The sequence below is a fragment of the Arachis hypogaea genome, chromosome 19 (genome assembly GCF_003086295.3).
Source record: "Arachis hypogaea cultivar Tifrunner chromosome 19, arahy.Tifrunner.gnm2.J5K5, whole genome shotgun sequence".
In the NCBI taxonomy this organism is placed as follows: domain Eukaryota; kingdom Viridiplantae; phylum Streptophyta; class Magnoliopsida; order Fabales; family Fabaceae; genus Arachis; species Arachis hypogaea.
This window is the reverse complement of record NC_092054.1, coordinates 5,845,731-5,864,078: the sequence shown is the minus strand read 5'-3', so window position 1 is coordinate 5,864,078 and position 18,348 is coordinate 5,845,731. Positions and strand designations below refer to the sequence as shown.

The window sequence follows — 18,348 nt, the reverse complement described above, 5'->3', positions numbered from 1 at the left end:
CTTAAAAAATCTCAATGATCTCTATTAATATGTCATATAACCACATTTTGGGTTCAAACATACTAAGAATCCACTTATCACTCTTTTCTTCATATGCATTGTTCTGAGTTTTCATATATACGAATTGTAGGTTTGTAGCTTTCTAGGGAACACTTATGTCATGGCCATGGACACACTCCAACGCTACCGTATCAGCACTCAGACTTACTCAACCTTTTGAGCTAAGGCCAAGTCAGCCTAACCCTTAATACTTAGCAAGAAAGCTAAGAACACAAGAGAAAGAAAGTTTTGGTGGAAAGAACACTTTATTACTCAAGTGCTTATTACAAATGACTTACACACCCAAACTCTAACTCTCACCCCTATTTATAACCATCCACCTCCTTAATGGATGGTTATGATTAAATCTAATTAACGGTCCAGATTGATCATCTAGAACCTTCACTACACATATCTATCCTACCACATTCCTCTAAATATTTCAAGATTATTCCATACTACTATTCATACTTTTATATACATGCATACTCTTCTAAATTATCTATGACCTTCCAGAGTCTTCTAGAACCTTCTAGGATATTCCAGAACTTTCTAGGACATTCTAGAATGTTTCAAAACTATCTAAAGCGTTCTCAAACACTCTAAAAAACTATACACACACACACACCGTTAAATCTAACCTTCTAAAATTTACCGTGACATTCTCTCCCACCTAATGCGTAGACGTCCTCGTCCGTTCTGTTCACGATAGCGCTCTAGGTGTTCTTAGAATTGCCATAGGCCTTCACGAGCTTCCCAGCTAGCTTTGGTTATCGGGAGTCCTTTCCACTTGATCAAATATTAGATACTTGGTGGTACTCCTCTTCGTCGCACGACGCAATTAGCTAAGATCTCTTCGATTTCTTTATCAATGGATCTAATCACCACAGGTGGAGCATGACTCGAGTCACCTCTACTCAGTTTATCTTGGTCTTCATGATATGATTTAAGCATGCTCACATGGAAGACGAGATGAATCTTCATAAAGGGAGGGAGTTGTACTTTGTAAGCAACCTCCCCAACACGTCCAAGATCTCAGATGGCCCTTCATATTTGTGGATTAAGCCCTTATGAACCTTGCAAAAGGCTTTGAATTGTTGTGAAACAAGTTTAGTCATTACCTTATCTCCCACTTGATAGCTTGCAGACCTCCCCTTCTTATTTGTCAATTTCTTCATTCTCTTTATAGCTTTGTCGAGGTAATAACGAGTGACATCTTATTTAGGGCTTAATTTCTTCTGAGTTTGGAAATAACTTGTAGCCACATTGTCTGTCTTGATGATGAAGTGTGAACCAAGCAAGTAGTGGAGCCAAATTCTCAAATAATGGACCACCGCGGTCATCTCCTTCTCTTGGATAGTATATCATCTATCTGTAACATTCAACTTGCGACTCTCAAAGGCAATAGGATGCCTTCTTGCATCACAACCCCTCCAATAGTGTAGTCAAAAGCATCAGTGTGGACTTTAAACACCTTTGAATAGTCAAACAGTGCTAGTACTGGTCCTTTTGTGATAGCAACCTTCAACTTATCAAAGGCCTTTTGACACTACTTTGACCATTTTCAAGAGTGATTCTTCTTGAGAAGATCAGTTAATGATGCAGCCTTGGCAGAGTATCCCTTGATAAACCTCCGATAGTAATTAGCCAACCCAAGGAATGACCTCAATTCAGATACCTTGTTTGGCAGCTCCCATTCTTTGATAGCCTTTACCTATTCTTCATCCATGCAGAGAGTTCCATCCTTAATGATATGTCCCAAGAAGTGAACTTCGTCCGATGCAAAAGAACATTTTTCCTTCTTCATATATAGCTTATTCTCTTGCAAGATCTTGAACACAGTTTGTAAGTGTTCTACATGTTCTTCCAAGGTATTGCTATAGACAACAATGTAATCCAGGTAGACCACTACAAATCGATCAAGGTAAGGTCGAAAGATCTCATTCATCAAGGTACAGAAGGTCGCAGGAGCATTGGTCAAGCCAAAAGGCATCACCAACCACTCATACGATCCATACCTCGTGACACACGTGGTCTTAGGTTCATCACCATCGCCAATCCTCACTTGGTGATATCCTGACCTCAAATCTAGTTTTGAAAACCACTTAGATCTACCAAGTTAATCAAACAAATCGGCAATCAAAGGAACATGATATTTGTTCTTGATGGTTACCTTGTTAAATGCTTGATAGTCGATGTATAGCTTCAACGAACCATCATGCTTCTTTTGGAATAATATTGGTTCCCCATAAGGTGCCTTCGACGGATGGATGAATCCAGCACCGAGCAAATCCTTGAGTTGCTTCTTCAACTCCTCAAGTTCTGGCGGTGCCATCCTATAAGATGCTGAGGCAGACGGCTTTATTCTTGACTCTAATTCAATCTTGTGGTCCACCTTCCTCCTAGGTGGTAGTTGTTTTGGCAACTCGAGAGGCACCACATCCTTATTTTCTTCAAGGACTTCCTTGATTTCAGGAGGAATTTCTTCTCTTTCAGATGTTGACTCCTCTTGTAATATAGTCAAATATGTAATCTCTCCCTTCTTGAACCCTTTCTTGAGTTGCATAACAGAAAGCATTGGTAGTCTTCCAGCTTTAGAGATTGTAGGGACCATGCATGCAGACCATTTCTCCGTGACACATACTATGTCGTAGTATGGCATAGGCATTATATTTTCCTTCCTTTTTAAATCGAGCTCGATGAGTATTTTAAAATCATCCATGAGTGCTACTGAGAAATCCACAAAGCCCTTCCAAGAACCAAGAGTCATCTCAACCCCTTTTGGTACTCCCTTAAGGGGTTCAACTTTGGTATTCACAGGTTTGAACCTGCCATTCTTTTCGATGATCTTTAACCCAAGCCTCTTTGCTTCATCGAGTGTGATGAAGTTGTGTGTAGCACCAGTGTCAATCATAGCCATGACGGGTTTTTTATTGATAAAGGCTTTGACATACATCAAGCATTTCTTTTCTACAGTGCTTGCCACTTTGCCCTTCACAACATTCATGAGTTGGATAGATCCAACACACTCAGTTATTTGAGATTGAGCCTCTCGTTCCTCGGCGATAGATGCCAGAGTTCCCAACTTGGGACAATCCTTTATTTGGTATGGTCCCTTGCACACGAAGCATCCTCCTTTGGGTACGAAATCTTTCTTCTTTTCCTCGTACTCTTTCTTTGAAGAGTATTTTCCTTCCTTCTTGGTTGAGAAACTCTTCCCCTTGTCTTCCCCACATTTAGTAGAACTAGGCTTGGAAGAAGACTTGGGTTTAGAGTCTTCCCAATGATACTCAGTGAGTGATTCGGCCACCACAATGGCCTCATCGACATCCTTAATATTCCTTCTTTGTAGTTCTTGCTTTGCCCAAGGTTGGAGTCCATCAATGAAGAAGAACAATGCATCTTCTGATGCTAAGTTGAGGATTTGAAGCGTAAGAGTAGTGAACTCCCTTACGTAGTCGCTAATCGTATTCTTATGCTTCAACTCCCTCAACTTTTTTCTTGCTTCATAGACCACATTCTCAGGGAAGAATTGTCTTTTCAACTCTCTTTGAAATCTTCCATTGTGGCTATGTTGCAAGTACTCTTTTCGATATTTGCGCACTTTCTCCTCCACCACAAAGTAGCATTATCAGAAAGGTAGAGAGTTGCAGTGTGTACCTTTATTGCTTCCCCTTGGTCTTCAAAGTACCTCTTTATTTGCCATAGGAAGTTATCCACCTCTCGAGCGTCCCTCACGCCCTCGAACTCATTTGGCTTTGGAAGATCAATTTTTGTCATCTCCCTTATAATGGTTGGTCGAGATTTTGCCTCCTCGAACCAAACTCGAACTTCCTCAAATAGCTTCAAGGGATTCTCAAGCTTCTCTTTGATTTGGAGCATGCTTTCTTTGAAAGCATCTAGTTCTCCCACACATGAGTTTCGAGGGTCTCCTTGTCACGTTCTATCCTTTGGAAGCATTCATCCATAGAGGATAGAACATTCTCCAACATATAAACTCTCTTCTAAGAAGTTAGAGTCCTTACCTCTAGGCTCACTTGAAGAACAGGCCTTTTCGCCTCCCGTTGAGAAGGAATAGTGTCCCTTCCCCTTTGAGATTCAACATGCTCCATGGTTACACTAGAAACCATATCCACAAACTACTTGTGCTCCCTCTCGAACCTTGCTCTGATGCCAAATTGTCACGGCCTTGTACACACTCCAATGCTACCATGCTGGCACTCGGACTTGCTCAATCTCTTGAGTTAAGACCAAGTCAGTCTAACCCTCAATACTTAGCAAGAAAGCTAAGAACATAAGAGAAAGGAAGTTTTGGTGGAAAGAACACTTTTTACTCAAGTGCTTATTACAAATGACTCACACACCCAAACTCTAACTCTCACCCCTATTTATAGCCATCCACCTCTTTAATAGATGGTTATGATTAAATCTAATCAACGGTCCAGGTTGATCATCTAGAACCCTCACTACAAATATTTATCCTACCACATTCCTCTAAATATTTTTAGATTATTCCATACTACACATACTTCTATATACATCCACACTCTTCTAAATTACTCTATGACCCTTCAGAGTCTTCTAGAACCTTCTAGGGTATTTCAGGACCTTCTAGGACATTCTAGAATGTTTTGAAACTATCTAGAGCATTCTCAAACACTCTAAAAAACTATACACACACACACACACCCCATTAAATCTAACCTTCTAAAATTTATCGTGACACTTAGCTCATGCTGGATTTTATCATCTTATTATCGAAATGTAAGAAAAATCAGTCAAAATTTCAAACTTAACATTAAAAATACTATAATAAAAGTTGAGATAAAATATTAGTTAAATTATCAAAATCAAGATACAAGATCTGGAAAGACAAACTGGAAAAGATGCCATTTCAATGTATTAAAAGGTATAGCAAATTTATTAGCAATAATTAAGTTACAATAGTAACTAATGATATGTGTGAGATAGTTAATTAAAAGGAGAATAGAATCATTTGCAAGAATGAAATATGTATCATCTTATGATTGTCACAATATGTTGACTAATAAGATAATTATTTTAACTATAAATCTATAAACATGAGAAGTAATAGTACATTTGACTATTCTTTTTATTATATTAAACAAGAAAAAAATTTCGCAAACATCAGATAAAAAAAAAGGGAACACCATAGGAGATATGAACTTTTTAAAAACCGTGTTGAGAATAGAAAAGACAATGGCTACTGTAAATTTTTTTTTTGTGTGTGTGCGAGTCAGTAATTATAATATACTAAAGATGATTTTATATGACAAAGGAAGAAAAATTCTAGTGCCAAAAACCAATATTATTACTATAGAGCAACATGAATTAACACTGCAAATTTTTTTATAGTTGGGTTCTCTATACTTTTGGCAAAATAAATTACTTGCTTTTAAAATACAAACAAACAATCTTTACGAAACAAATAACATGGTTCATCAGATGAAATAATTTGCATCACAAAACACATTTCTACTTCTAGTTGTCATCAGCGTTATATTTTCCTTAACTTCGTAATAGTATAAGAAGTTTTAAGATGTCAATTCCAATTATCTTCTTATTCCAGAATCATCCCGCACAAATAAGAATTTTCTAGCTAAAGAAAATTGACTTCACAAGTTCAATTAGATGATTTCACATGACTTGATTTAGAATACTTTTGTTATTATTTGTTCTGTACCAAGATGAAGAAATTCCTTCACATGCCATGTAGTATTTATTTAATACATCTTTTCCATAATGCTCCAACATAAATAACTACTCAGACATTATCAATAATACACTTTCATATTTTAGCCAAAAACAAAATTAATCTTTTAATCACTAACCAAAAGCAAGCGTTCATAATCTTTATCTCAACTTATCAAGCAGAAAAATAGTTCCGTGATAGAAAAGCCATGTTCAGCAACAAAGAACCATAACAGAACCAGATCATCCAATTAGAAAAGCACAACCAAACTTCTAGATCAGAAAAGACTTTCAATCCAGCTGACTGATCACCCAGATAATTCACTCCACTTAAGCAAAAAAAAAAAAAAAATCACCAATCGAACAAACAACAATAACACTCTATTCATATGTTTCATCACTTAGTCCTTCTTCTTGAGCAACTAAATAACAGTTTTTAAAATTATTGATTTGAAAGAAAGAATCAACAACAAATCAAAATTATGTTATAACTTCAAAGATTATCAACATAAGAAGAAAAATTCCAATATCGCTTAACAAATCCAGAACAAAACATTTTGATCAGAAACTTAGCAAATCCATGTAATCCACAAATCTAAATATAATTCTATAAGGGAATTAGATAATAACTAGAATAAGACCTGCGCGATTGGTAAATTAATGATATTATATAATAAATATTAAAAATTGTTATGTTTTGTAGAAATAAATTAAATACGTGTAAATTAAAGTTAAATTTAAAATGTGTTTTAATTAAAATAATTTGTAGTACAAAAGATTGGGATGTTGGAGTTGTACAAAGTGACATTTTTATTTGGTGGTTTGATTTTTACATTTGTTTTAGTTGATGGACTTTAGTCTTTTTATGTGGCGCTCGTCTTCCTTTTTTTTATTGGTTGTTGTTAGAGTTGTTGCTTTTTTTCTTTCTGTCGTAGGTTCTTGTGAAGGCATGTTCTTTATGAATTGTTGAGTTTGATGCACTTTTTATTGTGTTGTTTGTTCCATCTTTGTATATATGTTCTTCTTCCGAAGATGTGTCTTGAATTTGTATGGTTTTCTTTCTCCTTAATCTCTTGATGTAATGGTGCTTCAATGTCATTATTTTTCTGAAATGTTATTAGATTTGAAGCAGTTGTGCCCAATAAGTTTTTTGCTTCGCCATCAAATAGTATAAAAGTTGTTGTAACACTTTGATCTAAAACCCTTAATTGAATTCTGAACCTAAAATAAGTATTGGGTTAGTAACTAATAATTTGATAGATGAGATTATGAAAAGTATATAGAGTTACTTTATTGTTGGATATTGTGGTGTTTGATTACATGTGCCACAAATGTAGTTGTTTCCTTTTTTATATACTTTTTTCTAACACTTTTTACATTCAACATAGTTCCATCCAAACATAGTTCCATCCAAATTTGTCATCAATTTCGTTTATAGTTGCTAAAATTATGAAGATCTTTTCCTATTCCAATATTCAATTTATGTTATCATTAGGTATATGGTATTTGAGTAAGTATGAATGTATAATGCATGTTGTGAGTTTTTTTTTGTCAAACCTGATCATCAAATTCTCATTGCATGGCCATTAGATCTTTGATAGTTATTCGATTTCTAATCATTCTGCTCTGAAAGAATGATACTCTATTGAGTAAGTTTGAGATGTGTAGTTCGAAAATAAATTTCTTGTGCTAAATTTGATGTTATTTGAAGGAATAGTGATAAGAGACTTATATAAGTAGTTTAAATAGTGTGAAATTTAAATACTTATAACGTAAAATTTATTATGATTATAATATTATTATGACATTTGTAATATGGATGTTTATTAATTTTAGTGAGATATTTATAAAAATTAATAAATTAATTGTTGGGGTTATAAATTTATTGTATTGTTTATAACGGTAATATATAATAAATATAGGAATATAAATTCAATATATTTGTAGGTTATAAATTTATTGTATTGTTTATAACGGTAAGATATAATAAATATAAGAATATAAATTCAATGTATTTGTAGGTTATAAATTTATTGTGTTGTATTTTTTAGTTTTTTATTTGTATATTTTATTTTTTTGCTGATTTAGAAATAATAATTGATTTGGCAAGAATTGAGTGGTTGATTGTAAAATTTTGCCAAGTAAACAATATTGCTGACATGGCATTAGTAGGAAGAAAGAAATGTTTAAAAAGTAATGTAGATAACCTTATGTATCTACTTTTATATATTAAGAATAGATTCACGGTAACCACCGATTGAATCTTCTAAGTAATTAATGAGATATTGACATAAAAAATCATAGATAACAACACAAAGATGAAGAAAATTAAAGCATACATTCACAAAAACGAGGAAGATTAGAACTAGCTACAAAGCAGGAATTGCAAACCAAAACCGAAACTGAAGTCATTGCAAAAATTAAATAAGTTCAAGAAAAGCTACCGAATATTAACTCAAGGTTGGGTATAAAGAAGAGGAAAGAGGTGGCAAGAATTGACAGATGACTCATGATGACAAGAACCAGAAGACAAGAATGACAAAAAGACAAGGATGACATTCCTGTAGACCTTTAATAGTGCCACAATTTGTACAAATAGGCGCACTTCTATTTATACCATTGTGATCCTACCATAGGACACTTACTCCATATTGCATAGGTTAACCTAAGCTCTGATACCACTTTTTCACGGCCCAAAATGAGTCATGACCGGCACGCGGGAAGATAATTCCCTAGCAAGCCTAACCGACTCAAATATAAGCTGAATAAAAAAGTTACAAATATTTTAAATAAATTTATAGTTTCTAAAATGAATAATTATATATTTTAACAAAAGGTAAAATAAATAAATATGCATAGATCCTGCCTGTGACATACGGAGCATATACATCTAGGAACTCGACAAAGAATAAGTACTCATTGCAGATCGTTACTCTTGAATAGAAAGTCTCATATAGTCAAGTATTTGTTCTTGAAAAATATTTTATAAAAGAACGGGGTGAGTTTTGTAACTCAATGACTAGACAATACATCTATAATCGACATGAGACCATATAAACATTATTATCAAAGTAATTTTAATTAGAAAATAGTAGTTGATAATAATAAGTATCAATAAGGGAGTTCTCATCTAGAAATCAAATCAAAAGTTCATACTTGGGCGTCTCCACCTCTATGGGTAGCCCTTTCCTCTCGTGTGTCCATACGGAACAATAGATTCAACGTGTGGCCTACACGTTAGGCTAGCAACGCCCCTGTTAGCTGAGGTCTGAGCCAGAAGTATCTAGGTTAACGTCATAACCGCCGTTAAGTACGGTTTTCTAATACGAGCCTCCCAAACTAATTCAAAACATATTGTTTCAAATACAATAAATCTCTTATCTTTCAAATATAAGGTATTGAATCAAATCGAATCAAGATAATACTTTTTCATTAGAAATCTTTTTCAATCATACTTTTCAATCATAAGAACATATTTTACCGTTTCAAAGTAATTGAGTGCCAACAAATACTTCAATGCTTCAAAGGTATATATTCGAGTAAAATCAAATATTCTAAAATAATATAAAACCTTACCAAACATATATATAGTCTCATGTAAAATTTATAAGGTATGAACTTCATAAAATTAATTATTCAACTATAATAAATTAATTATTTTGATCAAATCAAAGTTCTTCAACAATAGTTTTATAAATATAATTAAAAACTCAGAATTACATAAATAAAAAAGTTATCGGTTATAAATATAAGGCCTACTCACAACTTGGTCCTAATGGATCGAAGAGACCAAACCCGGAGCACCAAACTAAAGGGTATGAAAGAGCGCAAAATTTGGACCGGAGCAGCGGCAGCTCCAATAGGCAAGTAGAACAACGAACAGGGGCACAACAGAACAGAAACAACAACGGCTAAAAGCAGAGGACCAACGACAACATCAGCAACTATGGTAAAACAGTAGCAAAAATAAAACAGAATAAGCAACTACTAACCAGGTTAAAACGGTGGTGAAATAGAACTGACAGAGGTGCGAAACGATTCCTACAACATTTTCAAAGAGCAAGGGTAGTGGCGGAAGGCTCCAGTGAGGAAGAATGGAGGATAGAGCACGGCCGGACAGGACAGCAGCTTTCTAACGAGCTCTCCTTCGGCGGCGACACAGCAACTCAGCGACGAGCTCCTTCAGTGATGACGGCAACCACCGCGACAACACCAACAGTGACGGCAGCGACACTACTCTCTCTCTCTCTCTCTCTCTCTCTCTCTCTCTCTCTCTCTCTCTCTCTCTCTCTCTCTCTCTCTCTCTCTCTCTCTCTCTCTCTCTCTCTCCACTCCTCTGGCTCCTTTCAAGCATGGTGACGGTGGTGGCAGTAATTCCTCTGGCCTTCAGGACGTTACAGGTTTATAGCAACGGATTATGCTTACTTCACCTACCTCCTTCAGAAATCGTTACACTCTGTAGCGGTTTTTGATAATTCACGTGCTGCATGAAAATCACGTTAACCTATAGTGGTTTCTATTATTTTTATAAACCGCTACACTCCGTAGTGATTTACATAAAATAATGAAAAAAGTGTATATAAGTAACCCTTATATAAAAATTGTATATGGGTAATTTTGATTGCCATTTATTTTATTTAAGTAACTTGCCCTCTAATTTATTTTTCTTCTACATGATGATGCCGCTTTCACTGGTACCTCTTTGCATCTCTCAAAAGCTAAAACTATTTACATTATACATACTTGATTATATTATATTATTTAAATGACTCAATAATACCCTTCTAACATGGATATTCATACTTGAGTATTAAATATGAACTTTTATCAAAATCATGTCTTGCAATGTAACTGTTAACATAAAATTTCAGTCCCCACATTTGATAGAAATATATCATAATAACTGATTGTTCATATAGGCTCACCTTACAAATGAAAAATTGTATAACCAAACTAGTTAAGCGAACACAAATTATCTTATTTCCCACATGGAAATCTCAAGGCCCCTATTGACACTAGGCATTATTGAAGGAGCTGCAAAATAAAAATGTGAACTAGAATGTGTCGGAAAAAAGAGCTTAAAGACTTCGTGAGACAGATGATATGAAACTGAATAGATTCATTCATTGATTATGCACAAGATACAAAAGCACAATCTTATATATATGTGAGGGAACTAACTGATTGACAGAGAAGAGTTTTTCGCTCTGACGGGATCATAGTAATCAAATGGGATCACAGTTGGATTCTAAGCAAAGATGGTATTAATTCTATGAAGTATCCGACATGTGATCAACAATTTCAAAAGAATCCTCGACAGACCTGGAAAGTTCGTTTATCTTTCCATGACAAATTGGAAATCCATGAAACACAAAAGAAAAGTAGTGTAAATTGAATCTTTGTTTACCTTATTCATGTCACAAAAATTACAAGTTATTATTACTATCACAATCTTTTTTAACATTAAAAACCTCGAAATTTACAGCAACACAAATCCATGATTTCTAGTCAAATTTCCTCCTCGTGAACTAGCTGACATTGTGAGACCAGAACTTACCTTGATCCAAGTGGAAGTTTTAGGGTATTTAGATCCTTTTTTTTTCACAAGGACAAATATAATAAGAAATATTTCAAAAAACTAAAAGATATTGACATGTACACTTAGGCTTTGTTTGATTGAAGAGAAATAGAGGAGGAAGATAAATTGGAAAATTTTCTTTACAAAATTAGGCATCAAAATTTGCAACTTCTTTCCCCTCTCCTCTATTTCCCTTCTACTTCACTCCAAATAAACAAAGTCTTAGTCACCAATATATTGGTGGTTGTGCAAATACAGATTAAAATAAAGGGAGCAATTAGAGGGAGAAAAAGACAAAACAAATATAAAAACAAACTAATGGTACTTCATTTATTTAACTATATTATTGACAAGGAATACCAAAATGGACTAAGGAGGGTTATCAGACAAAGTGCATTTTAGAAGTGTAACTGTGTAAGAGACTCCAACCCTCTCAACTCTCAAGGCCAAAGAATATTTTAAGGCTTGCCCATGCCTGGTGATTATAAGGTCACAACCTTAGATGAGTTTTTCCATTATGCTGAGGTATTCCTACTCCTCGAAAAAAGCTGGGCAAAAGATAAATAGGAAATTAACAGAAAACAAAATTAGCAGCAATTCCTTGCCTACTCGAGCAGAATTTAGAGATGGTCAATGATTGCATTGGTGAACTCGGTTGTCTTTGCTTTGCCTCCAAGATCAGCAGTTTGGTACTTCCCTTCTGCAATTGTGTTGAGGATGGCATTTTGAATTAGGTCAGCTTTGTCATGGAGATTCAAATGGCGCAACATTGAACACCACTCAGCAGTAAAGCAGTTGGATTTGCCAAATTCTACACAAGCACAAAGTTTCCAAGGTTAGAACATGTTTGTGACCACTACCGGATAAGTAAATTGACAACAATCACTATTCACAATTTGTTCTTTTAAGAAAGAGAAGACCAAATTAGTTTTATGAAATCACAGAGGGCAAACTGATATTAAGCACTTTCATGAAACAAGCATTCAAATCCCATATTCTGTAATGAGTTCATAATAAGGTGAAAAGATCCATAACGGATAATATATAAGGTTGAGAAAGAACTTTGCAGCTTACCTTTCCAGCAATATCAGGTGCTGAACCATATACAGCCTCAGCTAGTGCAATACCTCCCTCACCAATGTTGCAGCTGAAACATGTATGAATCAGAATGACGGAATGGTGTGAGATGATAAGACTGTAACTTCTAGCTTTTGCTGATCGACCTGTTTTACCTTGGTGCAAGCCCAAACCCCCAACCAAGCCAGCTCAAAGGTCACTAATATTGTCACCATAAAGGTTTGGCATCACTAGTACATCAAAAAGAGCCGGAATCTTCACAAGCTGTAAATTATAAAAATGAATGAGAGTAATTCAATTTTCAAACTCAAAATGAATTTCCAAATACAGTTACACCCTAAATCCAAGTTCACAAGTATACCATCATGCAGCAATTGTCAATGACAACTTCCTCATACTTTTATATCAAGATACTTCACCGCAACCTCACGACAGCACCTAAACAAATTTCAAAATAAAAGGTTACTATTAGGATTCACAAATAAAATTAGATAGATATCTGTAGGTAATTTGAACATAATGATAGACCTTGAGGAAAAGACCTTCAGTCTTCTGCATAATGTTGGCCTTGTGAATAGCAGATACCCTCTTCCATGTTTTTTGGCATAGTGAAAAGCATACTCATCGACCCTTAAACTTGCTTGGCGTATATTGATTTTGAGACTTTCTACTACACCTCTCACAACCTGTTAAACAATAATACTGAAAGATATATTAATCAGAACATGGTTGATAGTATTTAACATCAACTGTTGTAAAGCTTACCTGATGTTCAAGCCCACTGTACTCTCCTTCTGTGTTTTCGCGGATCATGATGAGTTTTTATCATACTGAGGTTTGTAGCCAGGAAGTACTCAATTTCCTAAGAATATACTACATAACAAGATACTGAACCTGATGAAAATAAAAAATCAAATATCAAACAAGTGAAAAATCCATCATTGGCAACTGCCTAAATCAAATAAGTCCACCAATGCTTATATCATAGAAGCTTGCCAATAAATAAAATCTACATTCAGGCTAGCGCTTTACATGGAATTAAGATCAATTGAAACTATACTTTCATAAATATTATAAATCGTTTAGACAAAATAACAAGCGCAAGAGGTAGTAGCAATTGCAAGACATGGACAATGCAAACGTACTTCATTGCAATCCCATTCTCACCTTGCCTCATCCTTGTATTAATGTTGACTCTTCAATCCTCCCTATTATTAATAAAAGCCAACATTTCATTTCATTTGTCACTCACAAACTCTGTAACACCCTATGACTATGAGTATATTAGAGATTGTAAATAACTAAATATTAACATAGAGAAGTATACTGGGACACTAACATTCAGTTTTTGCATAACCACCCACCTCACCGAATGATAAAAGTCAGATGAGTAACACAAGAGAGAATTCCATGAGTGCAAATCTGGAAGACCTGATCCAACAGTATGCTGAAAAACATAGAACCTTAATAAATAAAATCTGGGTTTAGACCAATGCTTTAGGCGGGATTAAGATAAATTAAAAAAATACTTTTATAAATATTACAAATCGATAAATAGATTGGAGCACTTTCAAAATTAGTTACTCGTCAAAGTGTTCAAGATAACAGAAATAAAGAAAAACGGGTTTAAAAATTAAAATTCATGGCATAAGAAAAGTGAGCCTTTTTTTTCTAATTGGAATGGCTTTTCACAAATAAAGAAAAATAATCTACTTCATGAAGTATGTGCTTACCTGTATGCCGTTGACTGCTCTCATTGCACATTAAATGATGTATAAATGATTAGAATTCTAATTCACTTTCTTAAAGACTCGAGAGAAGCAGGGAGGCAACCCTGTCTTGGGAACGACTTTACATCAAACCCACAAAGATAAAGACGGGTAAGGCGGCCTTGACTCTGCAAACCCTTTGATGTTATCCACCTCGCTAGTTTCTTGCATTGCTTGACTTTAAGAGTTTTCAAACTCTCGGGGAGGCACTCGTCAGCAAAACAATCGATTTCTTGGCAATCGCGTATATGCAGCTCCTCCAGGTGGGGGCGCAGCCAAGCCAACCCTAGTGCCGGCAAGGATACTAAACTGCAGCAGGCTGAGATCCATATATAACGGAGACCTGGAAGAGCCTGTGGCACCACAACACATTCCATGCTTCCGCATTCAATAATTGTGAATTTCTTGACCCCCAATTGAGACGACGACAGTGAATCACACCCCCGTACACGTATCTCCGTTAGTGAAGCCGGCAAATAATCTGCTGAAATTGATATCAGCGACCAACAATTAAAGATGTAGCGATTGCAGGTGGGGGACCCACTCCAACACGTTGCGCCAGCTGGGTTTCTGAAATGTCTAACGTGTGTGGTGCCATATAAGCTTGGGAGCCCTCGGCAGCGAACATACAAGCTTTGAACATTCAACAATGGCAAGTTCCTCCAGAGCCGGAAGGTGAGCTGGCAGACTTCCTCTTAACTTGAGACAGTATCTCATTGAAAGGCTTCTAAGTTTAGGAAAACCATCAAACCCATCAGGAAAATGCCACTCCTCCCAACTATACATTTTGTGAAATTTCAGAGTTTCAAGAGATTTGAAGGGTGTTTCCTGCCGAAATGATCCATCGTTTTTGTTGTAAAACTCTAAACCAATTTCCACCAATGAATAAAAATTAGATAACTTTAGATGCTGTAAAGAGGGTAACTGTCCCAGTGAAGGAAGCTCACAACAATTCTCACAATCATTCAGACTCAATTTGGTCATATTGGAGTAGCGAGAAAGGCTTAACCAATCTGGGAATGTTTCACCCCAATAACCCTCAATTGACATTTCTTTCAAGTTTTCATGAGGTTGTAACTCCTCAAGTATTTTGACGTGATCGGTGTAAATGTAACCTAATGGAAGCCATTGCAATTTCAAAGTGTTGAGGTGCTTCTTGTTACCCATCTTTGCCTCCAAAGCTTCATCACTATTCTTGACCTTCTCCAAGTTGAGAATGTGAAATGAGCCGTGAAGATCGTCCAGTGTTCCCAATTCTCTTATTCCATTCTCTTCATGCTCGCCGATGATATAATAACTTAAGAAGTTTAGATGCTTTAGCTTGCTCATTTTCTTTGGCATCTCTTTCAGACGACAAACACCTCGAATATCAAGGTGTTGTAGGTTCACAAGATCTTGCATGCGGCTGGGAAGCATCTCTAACTCATAACAAATCCCCAATATCAAAGTTTGGAGATTGTATAATTTACATATTGACTCTGGCAATGTCACAACACATGCTCCAGACAAATTTAAATAACGCAAATAAATCAATTCACCTATTGATTCAGGCAATGACTTTATAGGAAATGACAAAACTCTCAATTGTTGTTGTAAGAGCCAGGGTTTGCTTTCAACATCAATTGATTGACGATACCAAGAAAAATTTAAAGCTGTTCTCAAGTGTACTGCTCTCTTACAGGCCTCTCCAAATGACGTGATGATATCCCAAGAAACGGACAAATGACGAACTTTGCTATCTACTCCGTGTAGATTCTCAAATCCCTCGAGTTTGAAAAAGAATTTCCCAGCAAAGAACGTTGCTAGATCATGCATGAGATCATGCATTACAAATAACCCTCTCTCACTACTAGAAGGTTGAAAAAATGACCTTGCAACTAATTCATCAAAATATGCACAACCAATATTTTTTAATGTGTTGTTTTTCTTTGGTTGTAAAAGATCTTCAGCCATCCATAACAAGATTAATTCGTCTTTGTCAAATTCATAATCCTTGGGATATAAAGAGCAATAAACAAAACATCGCTTTAAATATGAAGGGAGGTAATGATAACTGACTCTTAATGCAGGAACAATTTTACTGTTGGAGAGTTCCCAAATTTCACTTTTAAGTACATTCTCCCAATCCCCTTCATTATGCTTGTTGCGCAATAAACCTCCAAGTGTCTTCACTGCCAAAGGTAATCCTTTACACTTTTCAACAATTTTTCTACCAATTATTTCTAGAGTTGTATATTGTTTAGAATTAGTAGAAACAGATGAATGCTTCAAAAACAACAACCAACAATCTTCCTTCGACAATAAATTTAGTCGATAATGTAGATTGTTTGGTGCAAACACAGAAGCAACATTTTCGTTACGGGTTGTTAGGAGAATCTTACTCCCATTATTCCCATACCGAAAAGGTTTTAGGAAATCCTCCCACATGTCTCGTTGATCATGCCAGACATCATCTAAAACAACCAAGAAGGTCTTTCTTGTCAATTTTGCCTTCAGATTAGTCTGAAGTAAATCAAAATTATCAAGGATACAGGGAGAAAAATCTATTGCCCCTATTATTGTCCTTGTAACATGAACAGGGTCAGGATTTTCAGCAACACACACCCATGCTCTAGTGTCAAATTTTCCCATGACTACGGCATTATTGTAAACCAATTGAGCCAAAGTAGTTTTTCCTATTCCGCCCATACCCACAATGGGAATCACAGTCACAAGTGATTCAGCATCACAGGTATCATCTAACAGCAATTTGATTATGTTCTCCTTGTCTTCGTCCCGACCAAATATGTCAGAACTTACAACAAGAGATGTGGATGGAAGTCTCCATGATGTGTCCAACTTGACACTCTTGTCCAGACCAAGCTTATCTTTTCGTTCAACAAGAGACTCTAGCGTGCCAACTATATTTTCAATGACATTGACACCACTATCTTCAATAATTGAATCAACAGGGCGAGACCAGTCATAAGAGTTACCTGGATCCCTCGGAGTAGCAGTGGCAGCTTTAGTGTAGAGTTCATCGAGAAAGTCATCAGCCATGTAGAGCGCATCTTGGAGATCAACAAGCCACTTCTTCACTCTCTTGTCACTCAACTGCTTCAGCTCAGCATCATCAAGCACAGGTTCAACATCACACAGAATTTCATCCAACCTTTCAAGCAACTCTAGGGCAGAGTCATCTTCAAGTATTGAAGACAGCTTGTTTGAAATAGCATCAACAAAAGAAGAGAGATAAGCTCCACCTTCAAGTTTTGAAGCCATGATGCAAAATCAGATGCAGCAGATGATGAGAAAAGAATGAAAGGGGTTGAGGGAAGTTGTTGTAGCTAGATCGATATAATGTATTCAGATCTCTGGGTCAAAGGATCTCAAGTATATGCGTTTTGTAGTGAACTATCAATGTTCTTTGCTTAGTATTATATACTTGTATAGTGCTGAAACATGTGCAATAATTAATTGAACCAGGAAATACAAGTTACTCTGGTTGAATATAAGGTTAGCTTGATGAGATCCAAGAGTACTGTAACATGAACACCTAACACCTCATTTATCAACAAACTCGAGTGTGTCTAAATTAAACATCACAATTAGTATAGTCACGTGCTCAGACATTAAATTAAAAATTACAGCTATGTTTTACAACTACTATGCGAATTTTAAAGTTGACCCGGAATAGGAGAAAAAAAAAAACCTACGTCCGCTTCTATACTATTCCTTCTTAGGATTTGTTTATTTAAAATACGGATTTTAGTTCCATCCCTTTTGATGTTTTAAACACCAAATTTTTTGTCAATCCTTTCGTTAAAGAATATGCAAGATTTTATTCTGACCTTATAAAGTTTATAGATATAACTCTATTGCCAATAAGGTTTTTAACATAACTATGTCTTACTCCAATGTCCAATGTACCTAAATTTTTCATTATAAACTTGGCTTGATATTTTGTTGAGAGCTTATAAAAATTACTGTTAAACTGTTATAAAAATTACTGTTTAAGGGCTTGATGTTTTGTGTAAATAGTTTTAAAACTCTTTAGACTTGTTAAACTGCTCCATGTGACACAAGCAGGATCCGATTTTAGTGACTTGAGTCTGTTGCTTTGTAAATATTCTGGTAGATGAAGCTAATAGACTATGTTTTGCTGTAAATACTTAAGTCGAATTTTATATAAAT

The 18,348-nt window shown here is 35.5% G+C and overlaps 2 protein-coding genes across 12 annotated transcripts; both read right to left on the bottom strand.

Annotated features, from left to right (window-relative positions):
- Positions 1-11,634: 11,634 nt before the first annotated feature.
- LOC112777753 (putative disease resistance RPP13-like protein 1) lies at positions 11,635-17,733 on the bottom strand. 11 transcript variants are annotated; one of them, XM_072226801.1, is made up of 8 exons: positions 14,140-17,733; positions 13,552-13,853; positions 13,172-13,300; positions 12,935-13,092; positions 12,768-12,844; positions 12,553-12,670; positions 12,404-12,476; positions 11,635-12,140 (listed from the first exon to the last, which is right to left on the bottom strand). In XM_072226801.1, the coding sequence occupies exon 1, from the start codon at positions 17,434-17,436 to the stop codon at positions 14,755-14,757; it is 2,682 nt and encodes an 893-aa protein (XP_072082902.1). In that variant the 5' UTR covers positions 17,437-17,733; the 3' UTR covers positions 11,635-12,140; positions 12,404-12,476; positions 12,553-12,670; positions 12,768-12,844; positions 12,935-13,092; positions 13,172-13,300; positions 13,552-13,853; positions 14,140-14,754. The 11 variants fall into 11 exon arrangements, with proteins under 11 accessions (XP_072082902.1, XP_072082900.1, XP_072082898.1 ...); XM_072226799.1 differs by having other exon boundaries at positions 12,562-12,670; XM_072226797.1 differs by having other exon boundaries at positions 12,404-12,670; positions 13,552-13,614; positions 13,746-13,853.
- On the bottom strand, positions 11,950-13,219 carry LOC140182092 (isocitrate dehydrogenase [NAD] catalytic subunit 5, mitochondrial-like). Its single transcript, XM_072228197.1, has 5 exons — positions 13,172-13,219; positions 12,935-13,092; positions 12,404-12,476; positions 12,296-12,326; positions 11,950-12,140 (listed from the first exon to the last, which is right to left on the bottom strand). The coding sequence occupies exons 1-5, from the start codon at positions 13,217-13,219 to the stop codon at positions 11,950-11,952; spliced, it is 501 nt and encodes a 166-aa protein (XP_072084298.1).
- Positions 17,734-18,348: the final 615 nt, after the last annotated feature.